Source organism: Parambassis ranga, chromosome 2, assembly GCF_900634625.1.
Source record: "Parambassis ranga chromosome 2, fParRan2.1, whole genome shotgun sequence".
Lineage (NCBI taxonomy): Eukaryota > Metazoa > Chordata > Actinopteri > Ambassidae > Parambassis > Parambassis ranga.
Genome location: NC_041023.1, coordinates 22,670,567 through 22,692,472, shown reverse-complemented (window position 1 = coordinate 22,692,472; position 21,906 = coordinate 22,670,567). Strand labels below are relative to the sequence as shown.

The 21,906-nt window shown below is 43.2% G+C and overlaps 2 protein-coding genes across 10 annotated transcripts in view; both read left to right on the top strand.

The window, feature by feature from the left end:
- Positions 1–7,900, top strand: part of ppp1r12a (protein phosphatase 1, regulatory subunit 12A) — a 39,102-nt gene extending 31,202 nt beyond the window's left edge. For 4 of the 8 annotated variants that reach the window (XM_028425447.1, XM_028425498.1, XM_028425489.1 and 1 more), the window contains 6 exons: positions 1,384–1,400; positions 1,490–1,607; positions 1,926–2,030; positions 2,130–2,177; positions 3,113–3,163; positions 4,547–4,818. In XM_028425447.1, the coding sequence (XP_028281248.1) occupies positions 1,384–1,400; positions 1,490–1,607; positions 1,926–2,030; positions 2,130–2,177; positions 3,113–3,163; positions 4,547–4,684 (477 nt within the window). In that variant the 3' untranslated portion in view covers positions 4,685–4,818. Of the gene's footprint in view, positions 1–1,383; positions 1,401–1,489; positions 1,608–1,925; positions 2,031–2,129; positions 2,178–2,348; positions 2,383–3,112; positions 3,164–4,546; positions 4,819–6,120 lie in introns of those variants that run through there. The other 4 variants (XM_028425481.1, XM_028425456.1, XM_028425472.1 and 1 more) reach the window with 4 other exon arrangements.
- Positions 7,901–14,353: 6,453 nt separating this feature from the next.
- pawr (PRKC, apoptosis, WT1, regulator) overlaps positions 14,354–21,906 on the top strand; it is a 53,260-nt gene continuing 45,707 nt past the window's right edge. The window contains exons 1-2 of one of the 2 annotated variants that reach the window (XM_028399463.1): positions 14,354–14,596; positions 14,733–15,419. In XM_028399463.1, the coding sequence (XP_028255264.1) occupies positions 14,841–15,419 (579 nt within the window). In that variant the 5' untranslated portion in view covers positions 14,354–14,596; positions 14,733–14,840. The remainder of the gene's footprint in view (positions 14,597–14,732; positions 15,420–21,906) is intronic. The other variant, XM_028399465.1, reaches the window with a different exon arrangement.

Here is a 21,906-nt window from a genome sequence, read left to right as displayed (position 1 = left end):
AGCCTGTCAGCCAAATTAAGCAGCTCCTTCTTGTATGCCTCGACTTCCGTTTGATTTTTGCCCTTCTGCATTTACTCTCTATTCTGGCCTCATCTCATGAAGTCAAGGTCAAGGGAGTCCACAAAGTCTTTGATATTCACAACTCCTCCTGTGCAGCTATGATTTCCTCCCTTCCCATTTATCTTTCCTTCTCTCTGTCTGTGGCCTTTGAATTTTTTATTGTCCCTGACATTTCCACCTTCCGGTGATTGTCTGGTTGCTAAGGTGACCTTGCAGGCCAAAAACGTCCTCAGCTATAGATCAGTAAGTCTTTAAAACAAGCAGATGCACAAAGGAAAGGAAGAGCGGGTCTTTGTGGTCAACGCACAGGCACGAAGGAGATTTTCAAAAAAATCTGAGATAAGTGGGAACTTATCTATTCTTTCAACCCTCTTGAAATACAAAATAAAACACATAAACAGGCTGTATAATCTAATTAAATGCACCCATACTTTATATGGAAGTTGCAGCATGGGGCGGAGGGGGCAGCATTGTGAAAACATTGCTGGCTGGGGGAACTTCTTGTTTGTATGGGAGTGTATTTTGCAGCCTAACATCATGGAGAGGAAGAGGAGACGTATCAGCTGCTAGCCATCACTTACAGCCTGGCAGTAGAAAGGGCGGAGCAGCCAAAAAGCACTAAATAGGAAACAGGCAATTATGTTTGCAAGTAGAGGAAGAAAAGCCTCGAGGCACTTTCTGCTCTCTTAGAAACTGAGATTTCAAATATTATTAATTATCAGGTTGGATATTTGGATCTAAAGTGAAAGGCTTAAACTGTATATGAGACATTTAAGATATTAAGTATATATAGTATATATAACAATACAGCTGTTGTTCCCTAGTCTTCATTTCCATCTGAAATCCTCCTGAGCAAATATCTCCAGTCGAGCATTGAAAGCTGCCTCGCCGGCTGTTTATCTGATCGTTTTTCCCTGGAAGCACTCTCAGGACTTTTCAGCCCGGATTGTAGCATTGTTGTGTCACCGCCCTCTGTCCGCCTCAGGAAGTAGGCTGCAATTTTAAAATAGCTGGAAGACCCAACCCTCCAACCTGACCTCCCTATCTGATGTCTGGCTCCATTCTCGGGGCCGCTGCCGTGGCACAGCATGCCTGCCGACGCTGCGGCCCTCGAGGCATTATCTGGCACGGCAGCCATTTAAAGGATTACTGTGTGGGTTTGCATGAATAACAGTTTGTAGGAGGCTGAGTGCAACAAACAATGAAGGTCAGGTGCTGAGGCTTGAGTCTAAAATGAATACCATGACTGATCACATCCCTATTCATTGCTGTTTTTGTGTTATGTAGACATTAACACTGGCTTTGTTTTGTGTTTCTTTACAGAGTGACAGATTGTCCAGGTATGTCTTTCTATAGTTCAGCTCTTAATGTGTCTTTGTGTTGATAAAACTTGTGGTTATGAACACGTTGCTTGTCTTTCCTGTTGCAGAAATGAGAGCACTTCATCCGTAGATCGCAATGACACTTTTTCAAGTCGTACTTATGGTGAGAGTCGAAGACCATATTCAAGCCGACTGGATAGAGATGACACCACTGACTATAAGAAGGTAAATATTTGCAGCATTTGATACTAGAATTTCAGGCAATAAGCAATAAGCATTTTTGGGAGTTAAACATCCAGATATATTTGCAATATGCAGTCAATCTATAGCTAGCTAGCTCTCTCACGCATGTGTTGAGCATGATGGCAGCCAGAAGCAGCATTATAAGCTAGTTTTACTAATTTACCTCAAAGATCGCACAACTGCTTGCACTGTAGATGGTGCTGTGATGTGGTGTCACGCTGACTTCACAGTCCAGCACAGTGCAGACAACATAATCGTGCTGATATTTAATGAATGCTACATGTCTTGTCTTGTCTGCAGCTCTACGAGCAGATCTTAGCTGAGAATGAGAAGTTGAAGGCCCAGTTACGTGACACAGACCTGGAGCTGGCAGACTTGAAGCTACAACTAGAGAAGGCCACACAGGTACGCCAAAGACGCACACACAGCTGTAAAAGTCGCTTCAGGGCTGGATAAGATAATGCTGGTTTCTGATGAGTCGTTTTTTTTTTTTTTCCTCTGCAGAGGCAGGAACGCTATGCCGATCGATCACAGCTTGAGATGGAGAAAAGGGTAAAGACTGGTCTCCTAACCCACTTGTAGTTTAAATGTTCTTCCACTATGATAATATTAATGACTTCTGTCTCTCTCAAGACTAAGTATAGATGTGCGACGCCTTTATCTTGATTCAATTTGACCTTTGTAAACATCACAGTAACACTACCAATGGGTTTATGTCTGAAGGTAACAAGCAGGCCCCAATATCATCTGGGTGGTGGTATGATCTTACCCTCAGTATTGTTGTTTTTTTTTTATCAGTCTCTTCTCTGCTGCTGGCTGTCGTGTCTCACATGCCCCTCATAGTCGGGCTCAAAGGGACACCCTCCCTCCCCCACGCCACCCAGAACACTGCCACCTTTTCTTTTTCACCTGTTGTTGAACCTCAGAGGCAGCGTGTGGTCACCACTTCTCAAAGACTGCTTCATTTGTTATTTTGTGTATGCGTGTGAAAATCTCCAATTATTGCAGGATGGTTGTAGACTGTTGAAAGAACCTGTGCATGTGTGTTCATTCAGCAACAACGCTGGCGTCTTTAGTAAAGCCATGACATCATAACACTTTTTTTTTTTTTATTTTTAAGTCCATGTTGTAATTAGACCTCTTCATCGATGTGCCATTTGTCTTCAAGAGACGAGAATGTCCTTTTCTTTCGGCTCATAAAAGACATTCTGACCTCTTTCTCCATGAGTCATTGCCTTAACATCAAACCCCCATTTCTTAACTCATTCCATCTTACATCTCGATGACATCACCAATCATGTAGGTCTGGCTGTTGCTTGTAGACGCCTCACGAGAAATGCGTGTGTGTTCATAGTGTGTGTGCTGTCACTACTTCACCCTCACCATCGTCCACAGCTCTTATTTAAAGGCCGAGTGCACTGGAGTGTGTTTTCTGCAGTGACGTGTGGCCGAGTTCAGTGTTAACCTGCTTCTCCTCCACCCAACAGGAAAGAAGAGCTCTAGAAAGGAAGATTTCTGAGATGGAGGAGGAACTCAAGGTAGCAGCACACACACACATACAGACAGTGTATTATTATTTACTGATATTTAAATGTCTTCAACAAGTGGATCAGACATTTTGATAATCAAGGTGATGATGCTGAGTGTATAGTCTGACAGGCAGAAGCACAAGCAGTCAGACGGTAAACACGTCAGCAGCTTATTTTAAGCAGCTTTACTGCTGCTTGACTTTTAGCTGCAAGGAGTCATGCTAATGCTACTTACATAGAAAGATCAAAATATGCCACATGCGTGTTTTCAAGGAATGATCGGTGGAAACATTACACACTTCCTGTGCTGTTTGTAAGCCTGTGGTTGTGTAGCTTCTCGTGCAGTTGTTGCGAGGATATTGATGATTTTTTTGACACCGCTTTTTTTTTTGCAAAATCAGATTTTTTTGTACAGCATCAATATCTAGTAAAAAGCAGATTACAAAGAAGTTCAGGCAAAACAAAAACAATGAGCTGTACTGAGAAGGAAGCGTTCCATCTTATTATTGGCCTTGATTCAGTTACAGCTGATCTGATCCATGCATACAAGTGCATATGTAAGACAAACAGAAGAAACTTCAAGAAGTGCCTTAAAAATCCCTTAAATTCACTGAGTTACAAATGTATATGGGCAGATTTTAAACATCATGTGCTCCCAACAGATAATTTTAGCCAAATGTTTACCCACAATTCAGTGTGAAAGAGAGCGATGCAGCAAATCGATTGTCGAGTTGTGGTGGGAAACTTAAGCATATAAAAATGCATCCTCAAATGTGAGTGTGTTATTTTTTCTTTTTTAAGTCATGCTGTTGATTATGATGTAATTTTCACAATAAGGTATTTTTTTATCTTCTCATCTGTTTCCCTTTTGTCTCCATGTATACCTGCTGATGGGGCTTCTGCTGTTTGTACTGTGTCTCAATGTGTTCTTGTACTAAGACGCCCAATTAAGTGTCCCTTTTCTAGAACATTGATTTGTGTGAGGGGAAAAACATAAGAGTGGAAAAGTCCATTAAACTCTAGTTAGCATGTGTTGTTCCATCACTGTAAAAACAAAGTGTGTGTATTTTTAGCTCTTAGACAGCTGGCTGATTTTATCAGTGTCACTTTCCATTCTGTCTACAAGCATCATGCTGAAGCAGGGAGAAGAAAAAACCCTTAATCATTCCTTCGGTTTCCAGAATCTGTCCCCATTTTCTAACAGTCTTCCTCTTCTGTTTTCCCCTCTTCCTCCTCTCGGCCCCTCCTCTCTATTCATTTATATTGTCTTGTCTTTCATTAATCCCTTCTCTCATGATTTGTCTCCTCAAACACACTTTTTCTTCACCTTTTTCTGTGTTCTCCTCTGTTGTGATTGTTCTTCCCCTCCCTCCCTCCTCCTCCTCCCTGCAGAACCTCCCTCAGGTAAAGCAGGTTCAGGCCCTGCGGCAGGTTAAGGAGCGGCTGCAGGCTGAGAACCGGGCCCTGGCCCGCGTGGTGGCAAAGCTCTCGCAGTCGGCCTGCAGCCAGCTGCCCAGCGTCGACCTCTAAAGCCACGTCCGTCTGTCCACCACCATGTCCTCCTCTTCCTCCTCCTCCTCCTCTTCTTCTTCTTCACTTTCCTTCCCCCCTCCCACACCCATTCTTCTCATGCTCCATACACGCTCTGCCCCGCACCCATAGACAGGCAGGTGTCCAGCCGCCCAACCATCACTGGTTTTGTAAATACTCCCCTTTCTTCCTCCCCAGAGCTTTTGGTTTTCAGATTGGGGAGGGTGTTGTTTTTTAGGACACTCTCCTTTTACAGCACACTGTAAAAAAATACAATAAAAAGATTAAGATTAAGCTCAGGTAAGTTGTTGAATTGAGTGAGGAGTCTAAATTAAAATGTAAATTTGTAGCAGCAGGTTCTGTAAAGGAAAGTGTCCTGTAGTTGTGATGCTTTTCATCAGAGGGAGCCCGGTTCTTCTGTTTGGCTTGTTCTGGCTTCTTTGCATGACGTGGCTTCCTGTTAGCATCAACTGTGTTAGCCCAAGTCCTCAGAGACTGAATCCCTCCTCCCCTGTGCTCCTGTTCTGTATGACTCAAATCGTTTTATTTGAACCAGATGACATCAACAAATATGTTAGGACGACTGCATGCACAGACAGGTCCAGCAGTTTTGCCTGATTAGTATACAGTAAATACTTAATCATGTTGTAGCTGCTGATCGTCATCTGTAATCTGGAGACTCTCAGTGTTGAGTTGTCGGTTTCTGTGCGTCAGTAATCTTGGAATTACACACACATACAGGTGTGTAATCTGTCATTTTTGGAGGTCTAGTGAAGTTTATTATCATCTGTGTACCTGCATATAGGTGATGATAAGACGTAGTTTGTAATCTGACATTTTATTCATATTATCAATGTTAAAACTTTCAGTTAAGAATGTTAAACAACATTTTTTTACACTTTTGGAGCTGAATTGATCGACAAAATTGTCTGCTTGCATAAACAAGCAGACCGCGTGTTTATGCTGTTATCCTGCCATTCTGTTACCTTGGCAACAACTTCAGCGTTTCACTCTTCTCTGTGAAAGACTTTTTAAAAATGACCAGAATCTTCTTTAACACTTTGAGTTACTAACGCTGTACAGTGATGCAGATTTACACCACCTGGAGTTAAAGTGTGACTGTGTGTGATTTCTGCTGGCTGCTGCCAGTCAGCAGCCGTTCAGATTCTGCATGGCTTTGTCAGGATCTCTGGCCTGTGCTGTGCCGCTTTGTTTTTGATTTTTATTACTTTTTTCTCTTGTGACTTGAACCAAAGTGTTGAAAAAAAGACCGCACACAAACCATGAGAGATGCTGTGTGACCTGCTTTACACAGGCTGCAATTAACTGTTTGTGAAAGTAAACAGATGAAACAGGCCTGGCTGGGTGAACATGTGTCTTGACTTGTCTAAGCCTCTTCCTCTCTCTCTCTCTGTCTGTCTGTGTTTCCCTTTCAGATGCTCCCAGACTTGAAAGCAGACAACCAGAGACTAAAAGACGAGAACGGAGCGCTCATTCGAGTCATTAGCAAGCTTTCCAAGTAGAACAGACCCCCACCCACCCTGTCCTCTGCACCCCACCCACCTTCTTGTTCTAGCCCCCCATGGCAGTGACTAATGAAATTGCACATTTAGATATTAATTGCAACAGACATCAGAGACAAGACTCCTTTTTATTTTGATTTTTTTTTTTTGTTCTTCTTTTTCTCCCTCTCTTTTTTTTTTTGCTCCTCCACCCACTGCAGCATCCATCCATCCATCCATCCCTCCACCTGATTGTGTGGCTGCTGCTGTCCTGATAGAACCACTGAGTTTACAGAGCAGAAGGAAAAAAGGGGTTGTGTGTGTGTTATCAGCATGTTTTTAAATAACAAAAAAAGAGAAAAGCGCATTGTGGGCGAGGAAGCCTGAAAACTATTTAACCAACAAGCCTTAGATGTACATAAAGAGAAAACACTTTGCATCGATCTCTCTCTCCTCCCTCATGGCTCTCACTGAAGAACAGATATTATCCATCACCTGATTTTATTTGTGCCACCATCTTTTTTTTTCCTCTTCCTGTATTGTGTGCTGTGCAGTTTCCTCTTAAAAGTGCCACTCCTGCCTATTATTATTATTATTATCAGCTTTTCTTGTGGCTACCTTTTTTTTTTGTACACACACACACACTTTTACTCACTAGCCCACCCTCTCCCCCTCCTCTTCATCATTATTTTTGTACCTCTGTGTGTCTTCCTCCAAGAGGGAATAAAAAATTTGACTTCTCGCTTTAGCGAACTGAGGCGGACCTGGTGGAATTTAAGCTTTCACTGTATGTGCAATACGCATTTCTATTTTTTTTTTAAAATGCTTTAATGATGAGTCCATCACAAGTAGGATTTTTTTTTTCACTCTTCCACCGCTTCCATCTCTCTTCCCCCCTCTTCTTTTTTTTTTTTAAGTTTGTAGTGTAGTCAGTTTATACTCTGTATTTCTCACTTTGTTTTAGCAGGTACTGAGTGACGCTGTATATACCTGTATGTATTTGTTTGAGCCCAGCACATGGCATGCGTTCCCGTCTGTTACTATTAAATACAAAATTCCAGAGGACAAACAGGTGTATTTTAATTCCTTTTTATATACATTGGATACAATACAGTAGTAGAGCCGCTCTTAGTCTCTTTACAGGAGACGGCAGGCAGTGTTCAGTGCTTCAGTTTGTTTTTTTTCCAACTTTAAAATAAGTGTTCACATAATTGTGAGGATTTAAAAAATATGAAAAGAAATAATCGCTTCACTACATTTCACTTTGGTTGTATTCAGTATCTTGGAAGAGTGCCGTTTAATTTTCTTTCCGTTTTTTTTTTTTTTTTAAGCTGTAGTATTATAGCTGAGGTGTCGTCACTAAAAAGAGAAAAAAAAAGATGATTAGGTATGGCTAACCCAGTCCTTTCTTTCTATACAATGTCTACATGCACTGTCAATGCCATGTGAGGAGTTTTGATGTCAGGTTAAAGCAAATCGCCACCATGAAAATATTCCACTCATCTGAGAAACATTTTATGCATTTCAGTGGCCTTTTTAAGGATATTTTAGTAAAAAAAGAATAGTCACTGCAGATGGACCGACGGCCATCTACTTTTTTTTTTTTTTTCCCATCATCTTGTAAAATAGGTGTGTGGCTTAATACATGCAAGCTGTGCTGTGACTACCAACCACTGAAGAGTTCATTAAAAATAAACTTGTACATTGTAAAGTTGCCACGCCTCTTTATTTCCCTTTGTTTTTCTATAAATCTTCTATTAAGTGTTTTAGGTAGATCTCTTTCTCTATAGTGCTGTGATCTGTCTAAAGGTCAATGCTGTTAGCATCTAGGTAGCTAAACATGCTAGTTGTACATGTAAGAATGTGGCTATGTCCACTCATAGTTGTAGAAAACAGCCAGTTGTGTGCATCATATCATACTTGTGGACTCAGTTGAGCATCATGGCAGCTGTTGCTCCATCACACCAGTAGAGGGCGTGCAGCATTGCGTTGAGATGTGCATCATTTACAGACACAGCTTAAGGTTTGCTGGTCTCATGCACTCCTAACAGAAGCTCAGACTGTGCTCCTGTTTTCCCCTCTGATGTCTCCTCGCTCCTCTTTGATGGAACCACAGACACAGAATAACAGTTTTATGTGATTTATTTGACCATTATCATGTAATCGGCTCCGCTGTAAAGCCCTTGTGTCTGCATGTTGCATCAATAACCTCTGCCTGGGTGTGTCCTGCTGTCTGTGATGAAGAGCGCCATCCTTTAGATAAAGCTTCGAGGATCTGCAGTGGTATCTGCTGTAATTACTCAGACTCATGCAAAGTGTGTGTGTGTGTGTGTGTTTTTCCATTACCTCAGCTTGTGGTTGTGAAGCCTGGTTTGTGTCTTGTCTCTGACGTGGACATGCTCCCTCAACCGTCTCCTCCTCTTCATAAGGACCATGACGGAAGATAAACGGGAGGAAAACATGATGGGTGGTGTGCTGCCATTGAAAGAGATGGAGCCATGTTTTTACTTTTCCTCATCTACCATTTCTTATTCTTAGTTTCATGTGTTCAGGTTGAAAGTGCAAACCACTCCCCCAGTGTTTGGTCTTTGAAAGTGCAACCTGTGTTTCAAGGGGTTAAACCAACGTCCATGGAAACATGGAGTGACCCTGTGCCAGCTGAAGACTCACCAGCTGCAGGAAGCTCGGCTTCCCCATATGTTGCAGCCCCGGCTCCTGGTAGAAGATGGATGGATGGTTTCTGTCAGCCTGAAAGGCAACATCAGGCGTTTAGCTAGCATGGTGTGCATCATCTTTTGTTTTCCCACAGCTAGCTAGTTCATTTGTGTTTTACTGCATTATTACATAGCTTATCTACTGTGTTTTTCCATACATAAGTAGCTTTTTATTCAGTGCTTCAGTTTTCCCTGATACATTGTTAGTTAACTAAGCTAATTATGTCTTCTTTTCCCCACAGATTAACTAGCACACTAACTAATATAACTATAGAGCCACCTTCAAGCACATGTGTATGGCAGACAAATTATTTATTTATTTGGACTTACATCATGGTGAGAACGCTGTGAGGCTCAGACATGTGACAGAACATTTCTAATAAGAGCTCCTTTCTGCATCTGCAGCTCCACCATGAGCTGACACGCTGTAGTTTTCTGGTTTGGAAATCATCCATTAAGACAGAATTGCATCCACACACACACACACAGATCCTGACACTCACTTTATTTCTCGCTCCCTCTCTCTCTCTCTCTCTCTCTCTCTCTCTCTCTCTCTCTCTCTCTCTCCTTTCTCTCCCTTTAAAGTGCAGCAACCCCAAACACACTAGACTTAGACACACTGGGTGAGCTAAGCCTCTCTGCTCTGAGGACAAACAGCAGCAGGGTTCCTCACTGATGACAAACAATGACAAATCGAGGCATCCGGATGAAGTGACAGCTCGAGTCTGTCACTAAAACAAAGACGAACACGCTCAGTGTGTGATTGAAGGTGCATTGCTGTGGACGCATCCAGAACAGAGGATATAGAGACGTCTCCCACTCTGCAGCTGCTTCTTCAGGAAACTAAAGATGCTGCACCGCCATGGGGACGTTAAAGAGGGGAACAGGGAGAGCCCGGCGTTAAATGAGATCTTCATTCATCAATTAGTCAAATGACAGAGACTTCATTAACTCTTTCCATTATTTATTGTTTATGTCACTCAAAATGTGCAATTTCAGGATATCAGCATGAGTTCTGGGAATGTAAAGAGCTTTTAGCATCAGTGTTTGACTTGATGTGAAGTAAACAATAATTCAGATAAACAATAATTATCTTTTAATAACAGAGCGCTGCTCCAGAAGATTACTCAGTGGAAAAGATGACAAACTAAGAAAATAATGGACCTCGTGTAAGATTGACTGCATCCAGGTGTCTGTAGCTAGCGATGCTACTGTATTTACACTTTGTGTATTAGCATGTAGGTCTCCATGCTAGTCTCAGCAAAAATGCTATTTTCATGCAGGTGTATTAGCATGACAGAATAGCTAATACATGTCCAAGTGCTATTTATACTTGAAAGTATAGAATCAATAATGCTATTTACACCCAGGTGCATTAGCATGGTCGAGGTGAGCATCTATGTGTCTGTAGCACCAATGGTGCCATTTACATTTAGGTGTGTAGCATAGCAGAGACAAAATTCCAGATCTCACACTTGGGACAGAGACAAACATGCCTTTTACACCTAGACGAATATCACCAAGGTATCTGTATTCATCAGTGCTAGTTACACCCATGTATGTAGCACTGCAGAGACAACCACTATCTGTGGATAACGATGCGATTCACAACCAGAAATGTTGTGCATGGCGGAGAAATCGCATGTGTATCAGGATGCAATAATGCTATTTTCACTCTGAATGTAGTTGACAAAGTTGCTATTTACACCTGAGTACAGCATGGCAGACGAACACACAGGTCTTTGTAGGCTTTTTGTGAGTGTGCAGCCAGATCAGCATCACAGTGGGGGGAAGGGGAAGTTGGCATACTGACCCAAACAGTTAACCATCATCATCATCACCATCATTAACAGTTGGCTCCTTGCAGATTGCAGTGGGACAGTACTGGGAGCCGTTGGAGGCCACATACGGGATAACGGACAAACCTGTGAGCTGGACAGTGGACCGGATTCCTCCAGTATTTTAAAAGCACTGTGTCGCCTACAACCCTGTGCTGTTCTACTTCCTTCCGTCTGTTGACCATGCAGCAGAGTGCAGGGCTCTGCTGACTCACCCACAGGCCTGCACATGGAGCAGGATTAAACAACAGTAGCACTGTTAACAATAAGCTCAACAGTTCAAATCCAGGATCATCTGAAGGGGAAACAGTGTGGGCAAAGGGAACAAAAGCTAATCTCTCTCTCTCTAGTCCTTCGCAGAATGCTCTTGGGCAAGGCACTAAACCCTGAAAACGCTTATATTTCCTGTCCTAATTACTAAGAATGACATATTATAGTGGCGTTAGCTCTTCTGCACGGTGTATTATTTCACCTACACGACACCAAAACTTTGAAGCAGCTCTTCTCAGACACTAAGAGAAGGTTCTCTATGAAAGTCTTCCAACTTGAAAACATCAAACTTAAGTCAGCTGTTGAGCTTAAGTGTTTAGCTGCAGGCAGAAATGGACAACAGTAGCAGCCATCACACAACTTTTCCAGGTATTGCGTAGTCTAGTTGATTTTAGCATTTTACTGAACACTTTAACAGGCTACATAACAGGCCTGTGGAGCCCTTTTAATCCAGCCCAGAGCCTTAAATGCCCTTAAAAAGAGTTGACTGTGATTCTGAGGAGTCCAGCCAAAACAGCAGTAGCAGCAACCCCACAAGAGTTTGTCCACAATTTAGTTGATTTTAGGATTTTACTGAACACTTTTCAGGACCCAAGCTGGGCTGACACAGGGATGTCATGGAACTTCTAGGATGAAATCTAGAATGGGTCAAAAGTTCAAAGGTCACCGTCTTTATATTAAGTATGCAGGAAGATATCAGTACAAAGTGTGTAGGAAAAGGTGTCATGAATCCTGTAAGATCAGCTGGTCAGAGCTCTGGAGTGCAGCACCACTTTCATCTGATCTTCAGTCTTTTCTTTTTTTGATCTCGTTTCCTTATATTGTCTCTTTTTATTTAATTCAATCTGAAATAAAAAAAAGGGGGGGTGAAAACATGGATCTTCTCAGCTGTCTCTGTCGGTTTGTTTTTTGAAGGAGACAAAGGTCAGAGTCGGCTGTTCTATCACAGCAGTATGGAGGTAAAAAGACGCCACATCACATTCTGACAGGCATAATTAAAACAGAGGATTTCCCTGTCGCTCCATTGTGCAGCAGAGGCTTTCTGCACAGGACATCTGCGTGTAACATCTGGGAGTCTTCAGAGAAACATTTCTTGAATACTTACTCACTGGATAAACAATTTCATGGGGGAGTGAGCGCTGTGTGGGCTGCAGAATCACCCTCCTAATAGCTTCTGACTGAAACATTACTGTCGAACAAATGGAAACGTGTCAACGCAAGAGCGGCCATTACATAGCGCTATGTATATATTTCAGTTTATGCTAACAATGCTTATTTTTTATCCTGCTGAGCACTGCCATGGTTTTTTTCTCATTACTGTGAGCGTGTTATGGCCATAATGTAAATGAAAACTGAATATTGGCTCCTGTTTGGATGCTGTTAAATGGGATTTAGCTCAGCAGCGGTTTGTGCTGGAAGGTTCCCTCCTCAGCAGCAGACAGAGGTATGCTAAATATGCAGCAGAGTGACCTGAGTCCATAGATCAGGGTTTATTTTTAGGAAAGACCACACTCCCTGGCTCCACCCAGGTTTTCTTATTATCTGCAGCACAGCTTGGCACATGTGGAGATAAGAGCTGAAGGCCAGGCCTCCTCCTCACCAGAGGAGAAGTGTGCTCAGATCTTTGTGAGATTCCATTAGCATGCTCACGTGTGCTGCTGTTAAACTCTCCCTGAAAGTCACTGCACCCTTGGGAGCAAACATAGGGTCTAACACCGCCAGGTTCACACCCTCAGCGCCGTTAAGTCATAGAGCCATTACTGTAGCATGAAATGAGGCTTCTAAGCGCCTATAGCGGCTTTAGATCACAGCGTGGGCTGAAAGCTGCGCTCGTACAGTCAGGTAATGGCACGGGGATTAAATATCGCTGGAATGCAATGCAGTTATTACAATGGAGCTTTGCATCGGCACACAGCAGTGGCTGACAGAGAGTGTTGATTAATTACATTTCCTATAGGCTATAGGTGAGGCCTAAGCTAGGAGTCAGTGTTTATTAAGTATGGATGGATCGATGGATTCTTGTGATGACCAGAAAGCGGTCCACAGCAAAGACCACTGTCAAAATAACACCTTCTTCATCTTGGTGAAGACATAAGAGTCTGAGGGGACAAACCAGGTAGGTGTTACATAGTGGTTTTCATTACTGCTGTGGATGTTGTCCTACTGGAAGAGCAGTCCTCTAGCTGTCCTGGGGTCCCTGTATCAGTGTGATCCTTTTCCAGGTTGTCCATCAGCAGCACCTAAAAAAAACAAAGGCCATCACTTTGACACAGACCTCACGTTTGGTGACTGTTTCCAGTGTTTAGAAGTGGTGGACCCAAGTGTCAGTCATGGTGACAAACTGCATAAGTCTCTCAGGATCTGACTCAGAAACGGTGGATTGTCTCTTGATGTGTGCTGAATTTGACTTTGAGGAGTTTCAGGCCCACAGAGAACTGACAGCTTGGTCTTTTGGAGTTTGGACAGTCAGCTCTGTGTAAGGATGTGTTATCAGATCATGTTGTGGATCTTGGTATGCCACATTTGGATTCAGCGGTCTTCCTATTCTGTCCTAACTTTCTCCTTTGGTTCAGCTTGTTGTGGTGAGGAGGTTCTGCTCTGTTTGAAGCTGGTGGGTGAGTCACCCTGAGCCCGAGGGAGTCTGTGGGAGTCTGTGGGCTCTGCGTGGGAGAGCTCAGTCGTTGACAAATGCTCCTCTACTGTGCAATTATCAAAGAGCTACCAAACAACTGGAAATCAGAGACATTGCGCTGCTGATGTAAGTCGGGAGTGGAGGATGGAATAAATGTAGCTCCGCAGCTTCAACTTCAGCTGTGCTTTAAGAGGCAACATGAAAGTGTTACTGTGCAAAACCAGTTAAATTCAGACATTCAGAACACGGTGACAAGAGTCACACTGACATGAGACGTCACACGGCTTTCATCTGTACACACAGAAACTCAGACTTAAACCTCTTATCACTCACATGTTCATTTATTCAGCCTATGTGTTCCTATTACATTCAATAATATTAGTATATTATATTTATTATAAGTAGTAAGACTATATTTATTTTTAATCAGAACTTTTTTAAGTATTTTACTTTGCTGAAATGATATTTTTATTTATGTAGCCTATACATATTTAGCTATTAAATTACATAATTTATTTAACAGAACAAAAACATATCAGCATATATCTTTATTGAAGTATTGTAAAAAATTAAATGTATCAACAAATAGTCTTGAACCACCTGCTTCACGCCCCTGTGTTCAAATTAAAGGACTCTATCTGCGTTTATATCCGCTGAGAGCGCCGTCTGCTCTTCGGCTTCATTCGGAAGCGTTCGTGTGCGCTCGGGCTCACCCGGCGTGCCAGAGGGCAGAGCGAGCTCAGCACAGCTCAGCGGCTGCTCGCGCTCCAGACCAGCGTCATTCATCTGAGCGGAGCGCGCGGGCACACACCTGGTCGCGGCAGACTGAGCGAAGCTCCACACAGGTGAGTCTGCACCTGAACGCACCGCAGCGCTCCGCGGGGCTCCCGGACACTTCAGCCGAGTTCCTGCTTTTGGAGAGAGGACAAACTTTTTAGAGGAGAAGCGGACCGCGTGTGAGGCATTTAACTTTTAATGAACTTTAGGAGACACGAGAAGAGAACAGAAATCCCTCCTGTGTCTGAAAAGGAGCCGAAAAAGAAAGTTTAGCTTGTTTGAAGTTGACTTTATTTCCGCTCTGCCTGTCAACAGCTCCTGGGTAATCACTTGAGGAATGTGGTGCCAGTAGGACGCAGAAAATTACCATAAACTTCAGCAACTTGGCGTGCGACAAGGAACTTATCCAAAAAAAAAGGGATCATGGCCACAGGCGGATTTAAACCAAACGCCACCACAGACTTTCTGGAGGAGTGGAAGGCAAAGCGGGAGAAAATGAGAGCCAAAATGTTGGGGGACATCGCCGCAGCGACGGGTGCGCCCTTAGGTGCCACTAACAACACCGGCGGCGGCGGTGGCGGCAGCAGCAGCCGCCACGCCGCTCCTCCAGGCAGCCCCGAGTTCACCAACAACGGCAACCCGGACCGGAGCGCCTCCGCTGGTAACTGCCACTCTCCCTCCTACTCGTTGGCTCGGTCCTCCTCCGGGTCGGCTCTAAAGAGACCCGAGGAGGAAGCGCACCACCCCGCTACGCCCACGGCCACGCCAGGGAGCAACCTGAAGAAGGCCCCGCCTCAGACGGAGAAGACTCAGTGCGCGTCCCCGGATACCTCCAGCCCCATGGCCTGCAACGACAGCGACAAGGAGAGCCCGTCACCCAGCAAGGGGAAGGAGAAGAAGAGCAGCGGGCCCAGCGCCAGGAAGGGTAAAGGACAGATAGAGAAGAGGAAGCTGAGGGAAAAAAGGAGGTCAACAGGTGTTGTCAGCATTCCGTCCAATGAGGTGAGTCACCTTTCCCTTTGAGGTCAGAGTCAGAGTCAGAGTCAGATTGTTGGTGCTGAGCAGGGATTTCAGTCATGATGCTGCCAGAAAGCACAGAACTTTATCAGAGGTTAAATAGAGGCGACACGTGTTTATGACATAATATTCTGTCATGTCGGCACAAAAACATCACGTTCATGTATCTTTTCTGGTAAAGTTCCCATCACGGCCACTGGGGGCCGGCTCCATAAGTGAGTCAATCCCCATTGACCTCCATATTGAAATAACCAGGTGTAAGCATGTTTACGGCCTGATACAAAAACAGTTTAGATTATTTGTTTTTTAAAAGAATCAAAATCATTTGCATAATTAAAGGATGATGCCACCTCTTTGCCCGTATTTGGAATTTAGGTGGACTTTAAACAGCTCTTTAGAAACATTAGTAATTTTGCTGCCTGATAATGTGCCTGTAATATTTCTGCATCCCTCGCACAACATTTTTTTCTTCCACATCATATTTTATAAATTAAATATTTTCATACTAAACATCTTACTTTGATCATTCTGTTCACATCAGGCCGTATTTGGCTCAGGCTCCACCACTTTTGTGCTGTTTTTCTTTTGTTTCTTTTGTAACTTGTTTTGCATTTTTTGTGTGTTTCCAACATTGTGGGACCATATTTAAAGCGTTCACATATGAAATATTATTATTAGTGCTGTAGTTTTCAGTTAAAGATGAGAGAAGGTTAGCGCTTGTTTTCCCAAAAGTCTCTAAATTCCTCTCGTACATGTGTCCGGTTTAATTGGCTCTCTGTAGAGAGAGAAATGAAAACAGAGAGAACCGGGACAAAAGGAGGGGAAGGGGTGTTTTCAGCTGGTTGGAGGTGTGTGTGTGTGTGTGTGTGTTGCTCCTTCATTGTTATTGAATTTAAATCATGTCACACTCCTGCCTAATTCCTGTGGTTCAGACACATGCAGGAACTCTGATATGAAGCTGTGCGAGGCAACACTGTGAGGGCCGGCACTGTGATTATGTGCTCTCACACACTCTCTCTTAAAAAGCACTCAAATTATACAAAAATGTGGGGAATGCATGTGTTTTTTTAAATTCAGGTGATGCCTTTAGAAGTGGCCTGTTTCCCGTATCCCCTTTTCCTTCTCTCGTTTGATCGGTACTCAGAACCCGTTGCCCTCGGGGCAGCAGGACTCTGACTTTGAGTAGGCCGTCAGTTGGCACTCCACATCCTGTTATTAGGTGCTCAGCACTGTGAGCTGAGCCGTTTGAAGGCTGGTCACAAGCCAGGCCGTAATGCTGGGCTTCAACACTCCTGGGCCGTGCCAGACATTTTAGATGGAAGCCCATAGGGCAGTCGATTATGTGGTGGAGTGGGACAATTATTGGTGGAAGTGGTGGGAGGTACCCTGATGAAGTGGTGAGCTGATCTGTGTGTGTGAGTACAGTTTGTGGACTTCCCCCGGGGCCGTTGTCTTATCTGTGTGTGATAGACAGTAGCCAGTATGTTTAGTGGCTCATTAGGAGTTTAGCCCAAACAGTTCTGGGAAGTTCCTTCAGAGTGATGACCCTCAGACGTGGTTTTGTTGCCGAAACAACAGTAGCACAACTTTTTTCTTTTTAAACGACACTCTTTGTGTCTCTTTTTGGTGCTACCTTGAAATACAAGCTAAAAAAAGACCTACAGTGACGTGAAGTAGCAGTATGTGGACACACTTTCTCCAGCTGTAGGCGTTTTTCCACTGCAGAAACTCACAGGCCACTTTAATGTGTGAAGGATCTGGCTAGGACCTTTGTGCACGTTCACGTTGTGTTGGAACTTAGTAGCTCTTTTGGGGCTGTTTTCAGGTGAGAAATGAGCACCTGCTACGGTCAGTGCAGGCGCTTCTGAGTGGCACAGGACTCTGTGTTCGACTCGCCATCTTGGTTCCTAAAGAAAAAGTGCAGGTTTTGTTGGATTGAAAATGCTGAAAAGACTTGAAGTAGTTCCTCAGGTCTGGGCTGGGAAGTGAAAGTCAGACAGGGTTCAGGCTGCAGGTGTACTGTACTTCTTCTCTTATCTTATCTATGGTGAAATGTAAAGTCCTGCTCACTGCTGGCTGAATAATCAGTCACCCTGATAATATCAGATTTTATGTAACCAAAGTTTTCAAGTTTGGTACATTTTCTTTGTCAGGTGTGTGTGTGTCATTGTAGAGGTCAACAAGGTCACACATGAGCCTCTGTGGTTTTTTTTGGCAGCAACATCAGTCATACAAATTTCTGAATGGAAAAATTAAAGTCTTTGTCCATAATACTGTAAACTATGCTGGAGGAATGTATGGTATTTAACATCACGCTCCCCTCGTTTCAAACCAATTTTTGGCTGTTGTATGAAGTTATATGAGAAGTGGTCATACAGGACTTTAAAAAACAAAAAGAGGTAGGGCTCGTGTCTTTCATTTATTGTTATTTTATTCTATTGTTCGTTTATATGTTGTAGAACTTTGGTCAAACTGGTTGTTTTTAAAGTGCGTTATAAATAAAGTTGCAGCGTGACTGTATACAAATGGTAGAAAAAGAGTCAGCAGCTCTAGAACTTTAGAAACGATTAAATATGTCCTGTTTATTTATATATTTAATCACAAAAACTACCGTGGCCGACAAATGTGCAAAGAGACACAGAAATGTTTGATGGACCTTCAAAAAGCATAAAGGTCCGTCACTGGTCCCCTGGAAACATTTACTGCTGGAACTACATTTTTTTGCTTGTGTTAATAAACTGATGGATGTGTTTTCTTGATATTCTAATGTTTCTTTTTTACTCTTTGCACATGTTTGCAGTGTGTTTAGCTCCCTCGGTGTTCATGTTGAAAATGTTGAAAATGATGGCTGCTTTGCCCTAAAACAATAATTGAATAGGTTTTTAATAGTGTTCTGTTTTTTGTTCCCCCCTTCCTGGAAGCAAAATAAAACAAAAAAATACAGTTTGTGCTTTTTAATAATGGAAGTTTTCTTGTGAACTGGCAGCTTGTGCAGGAGATATAAATATATAAATATATATTCCTTTTGTTAAGTGTTTCCCTTTCTCCTCCCGTTGCATGTAAAACGGACCAAACGATGGAAATGAAGACTCCGTCACACAAGCCCCCCTTTGTGATGTGAATATGAGCGGACAGGTGTGAATAGAGAAGCCTGGGATTATCTCCCCCGCTCGTTCTGCGCAGCATAATAGCTGCTGAGCAGGATTTCAGAGCATCGAGGGAACCCAATCTTCTGCCCGTTGAGGTTGTAATGACTCAACAAAAGCTTCCTGCTTTACTGGAGAAAGAACGCTTCTGCAGAGCATCAATCAGTTCCACCTCCTGTGCTGCAGAGAGGTGTCTCCTTTCTCTCAGACTGGAGGCCATTGTTGTGGACGCTGACCTTTGACCCGCTCACGACATGCTTATGCAACAAAGGAATGTGGAAACGGGAGTGTGTGCGAGTGTTTTGGGTTGTGATGTAAGCGCGGTTCCCGACGGTCATGCCGCTCACTGTGTCTCCTTTTATGAACTCAGTGAGTTATGACGTTGTGATGAGACACTCCAACCAGAGAGTGTGAACTCTGTTTCATGTACATGGCTGAATTCACCCGCAGAGGGGCGATGCTGCAGCCGCCGCCGCCGCCGCTTCCAGTGGCCCCTCACAGCTATTTGTCTACAGAGGTCAACAGGTTTAACATGCAATACAGTGCTGAGTGCTCAGGCAGTTAACACTCTGCTGATAGCAGGATGTGGAACACAAGAGGGGTTGTTGTTTAACTGGGTCCTGCATGAAGCCAGAAGGCTGTTGGCTCTCTTTGTGTTTCATTCATTGATCGGAGGTCACAGTTTAACATAAAATACGCTCATTTATAGAAGAACTAACACAATAAACTGTGTCTTACTGACATACGTTTGTCAACACTTGCAGAACTAAGGCCGCCTGTCAGCTTGTGTTGGATTTTTGGGACTAAAATATTCACATTCATCAGAAATACTGCATATATATCAACCATTTTGGATAATATAACTTTATTGTTTTTCACTTCTCGGTAAGAAAATAGTGGAAAAAAATGTTCTAATCTCACAGTTTTTCCTACACATTTCTCATTTTTTCTTCGAGCATTCAAAAAAGGTAAAAATTAGCTTAAGCAGCTTAATTAGCAGAAGTGGCTAATATCTTTATGCTGCTTGAATGTATATGAACAGACGTCAGCTAGCTGGGTAACATGAGGCGTTGTGTTCATGTTCTTACATAAAGGGACAATGATGGGGTGCACCAGTGTGTTCTCTTCACACTCCGCTCCATGTGCTGCAGACAGTACTGAGAGTGTTTATAATAACCCCCCCCCCCTTCTCTGCTTTCCGTTAGTCAACAAATGCACAGACACAGATCTATCTCTGACTGGCTGTTAGTTTGAATAAACTTTATATGAATTGTCACTGACACATGTGACACGCGTGTTGCTATGTTTAGGGCTGAATGGCCTGGGTGTCATTGTTTGGAGCACAGAAGGCGAACTGCAGCTCTTATTATCGATTAACTTACTGATGAATTTCCTGATCCTGCTTAATATTGCATAAATATGCAATATTTTAGCTCTTTGTGGAACTTTAGCGTCCACTGGACTCGGCTGGAACGTTGTGCTGTGCTAGATTACCGACATGTTTACTCTTTGAACAGCACAAACCTGAGCTGTAATAATTTCAAGATGCAGTAAACTGGAATTAGAGCGTTTGTTTATTACAGGTTCTCCTTTCACAGCCGCACTAAAGAATGCATGAAAGTCAATTTTCATGGGGTGGAGTGAGTTTCTCTTGCTCTTAAATCCTTCTCCAAACAAGGTCACATCATCATCACAGTAAATACCATAGGGGTTTTATCATAGGCTTAGGTAAGCAAAGAGCTATTTAGAGTGTTTTGTTTCCCTCTTTTCACTTGCTGGTTGAACAACAGGAATGCTAAACTCTTTAATTAAAACACGTGTTTCTCTGAGGCAAGAAGCATTTTGTTTGGTCGACTTGCTGGACTGTGAATCTGTATTTTTTTTGAGGGACGCTGCTTTCAGAGTCCACAGAGCTGCTGTATGAAGTTTAAGGAAATTCCAGAGGGAGAAGGAGGAGGAGGTGTTGCTTGTGTGCTTCTTGGATGAGGATGAAGTCTGGAGGTCTCTCGGCACCTCATAAAGAACACACAGTGTCTCTGTAATGGGCTGTAGCACATGCTGTTTTTTTGTGCTGTTCCCATTAGAGTGACCCTCACCAGGTGAGCGGCCATTATGCTCGTTCATTGATCAGGTGACGTGATGCAGCTTCACCGGCTCAGCTGTGATGTAAATGGAGACATATGGCCAACATACGCTGATATCCTCCGGTACAACACATAGGGTTATTGGCCTAAACTTCTGGACTGATGTCCTCTGCCCTCAGGATCAATACTCCTGTCAAGAGAGATGCACAATATTGATTTTTGTTTGCTGATATTGTTCTCATGTCCAAATTTTGTCCAATGTTGACACATTTGCATCACCTAATTTTTGAGAACTAGTCTTTCCTCTACCAAAATGAACTTATATTACTGAATAATTCATGTTAAAGGATGCTAATGCTAAGCTATTATGAGCAGACTGCAGCTATGCCATCAGTTCCTCTCCATTCTGCAGACACGTATTTGTCCCTGGATCAATCCGTGGGGCACACACGAGTATTAGTCTGTGTTATGTCTCTGTATCTGCCAATAATCTCCAGCATCCCCACCTTTGCCACATACAACCAGTTTGTATGTGGCACAACTTTCACCATCTGTCACTGCCTTTTTTTGGTTGCTATGGTGGCGAGGCCTGTCCCCACAAACTGGGTTTGGTTACTTGGTTTCCTAAGAAACTGATGTTACATACTTTGGTGATGTCAAATTTATCTTTTGACAGGCTGATATTTTAAATTTGTGAATCTCTGCTCAGGTGTATTGATATTTTCTAACATCTGCACTTAATAGGGTGTCACTTCATAAAGAGTTGTTAGATTTGTTGTGCATACAATATAAGTAAATCTGAAGTTGTGTGTTTTTTGTGTTGTATCGGAGTAGCTTGTTATGTTTGAAGTATCTCGTTAGGTCAGTGCTCTTTAGTTGTGACTGTAGATGATTACCGGAGAACAACAGGCCGCCGGCCCCCATCCTCCCTGCACAGGAATGCACAGTCACACAAATTCTCGAGTGCCTGCGTCTTGAGTGTGAGACTTTTCCGTTTGCTGCCTCCCTCTCATTTAATAAGAGCTCAGTGAACTTTATCACAAAACACTGGACTTCTGAGGGTAATGTGCTCTCCTTCAGCATGAATGAGCGCTGACACTCTGCTGTTTGTGAAAGGCGGACAGAGAAGCATCTGGACTGTGCTCCAGCCCGAGCGGCTGCTGACCGTCTGGCTAATGTTTAACTCCTGAGTGTGTGTGTATGTGTGTGCATCCAGGACGTGAGCTTCTATCCTCACTTGTC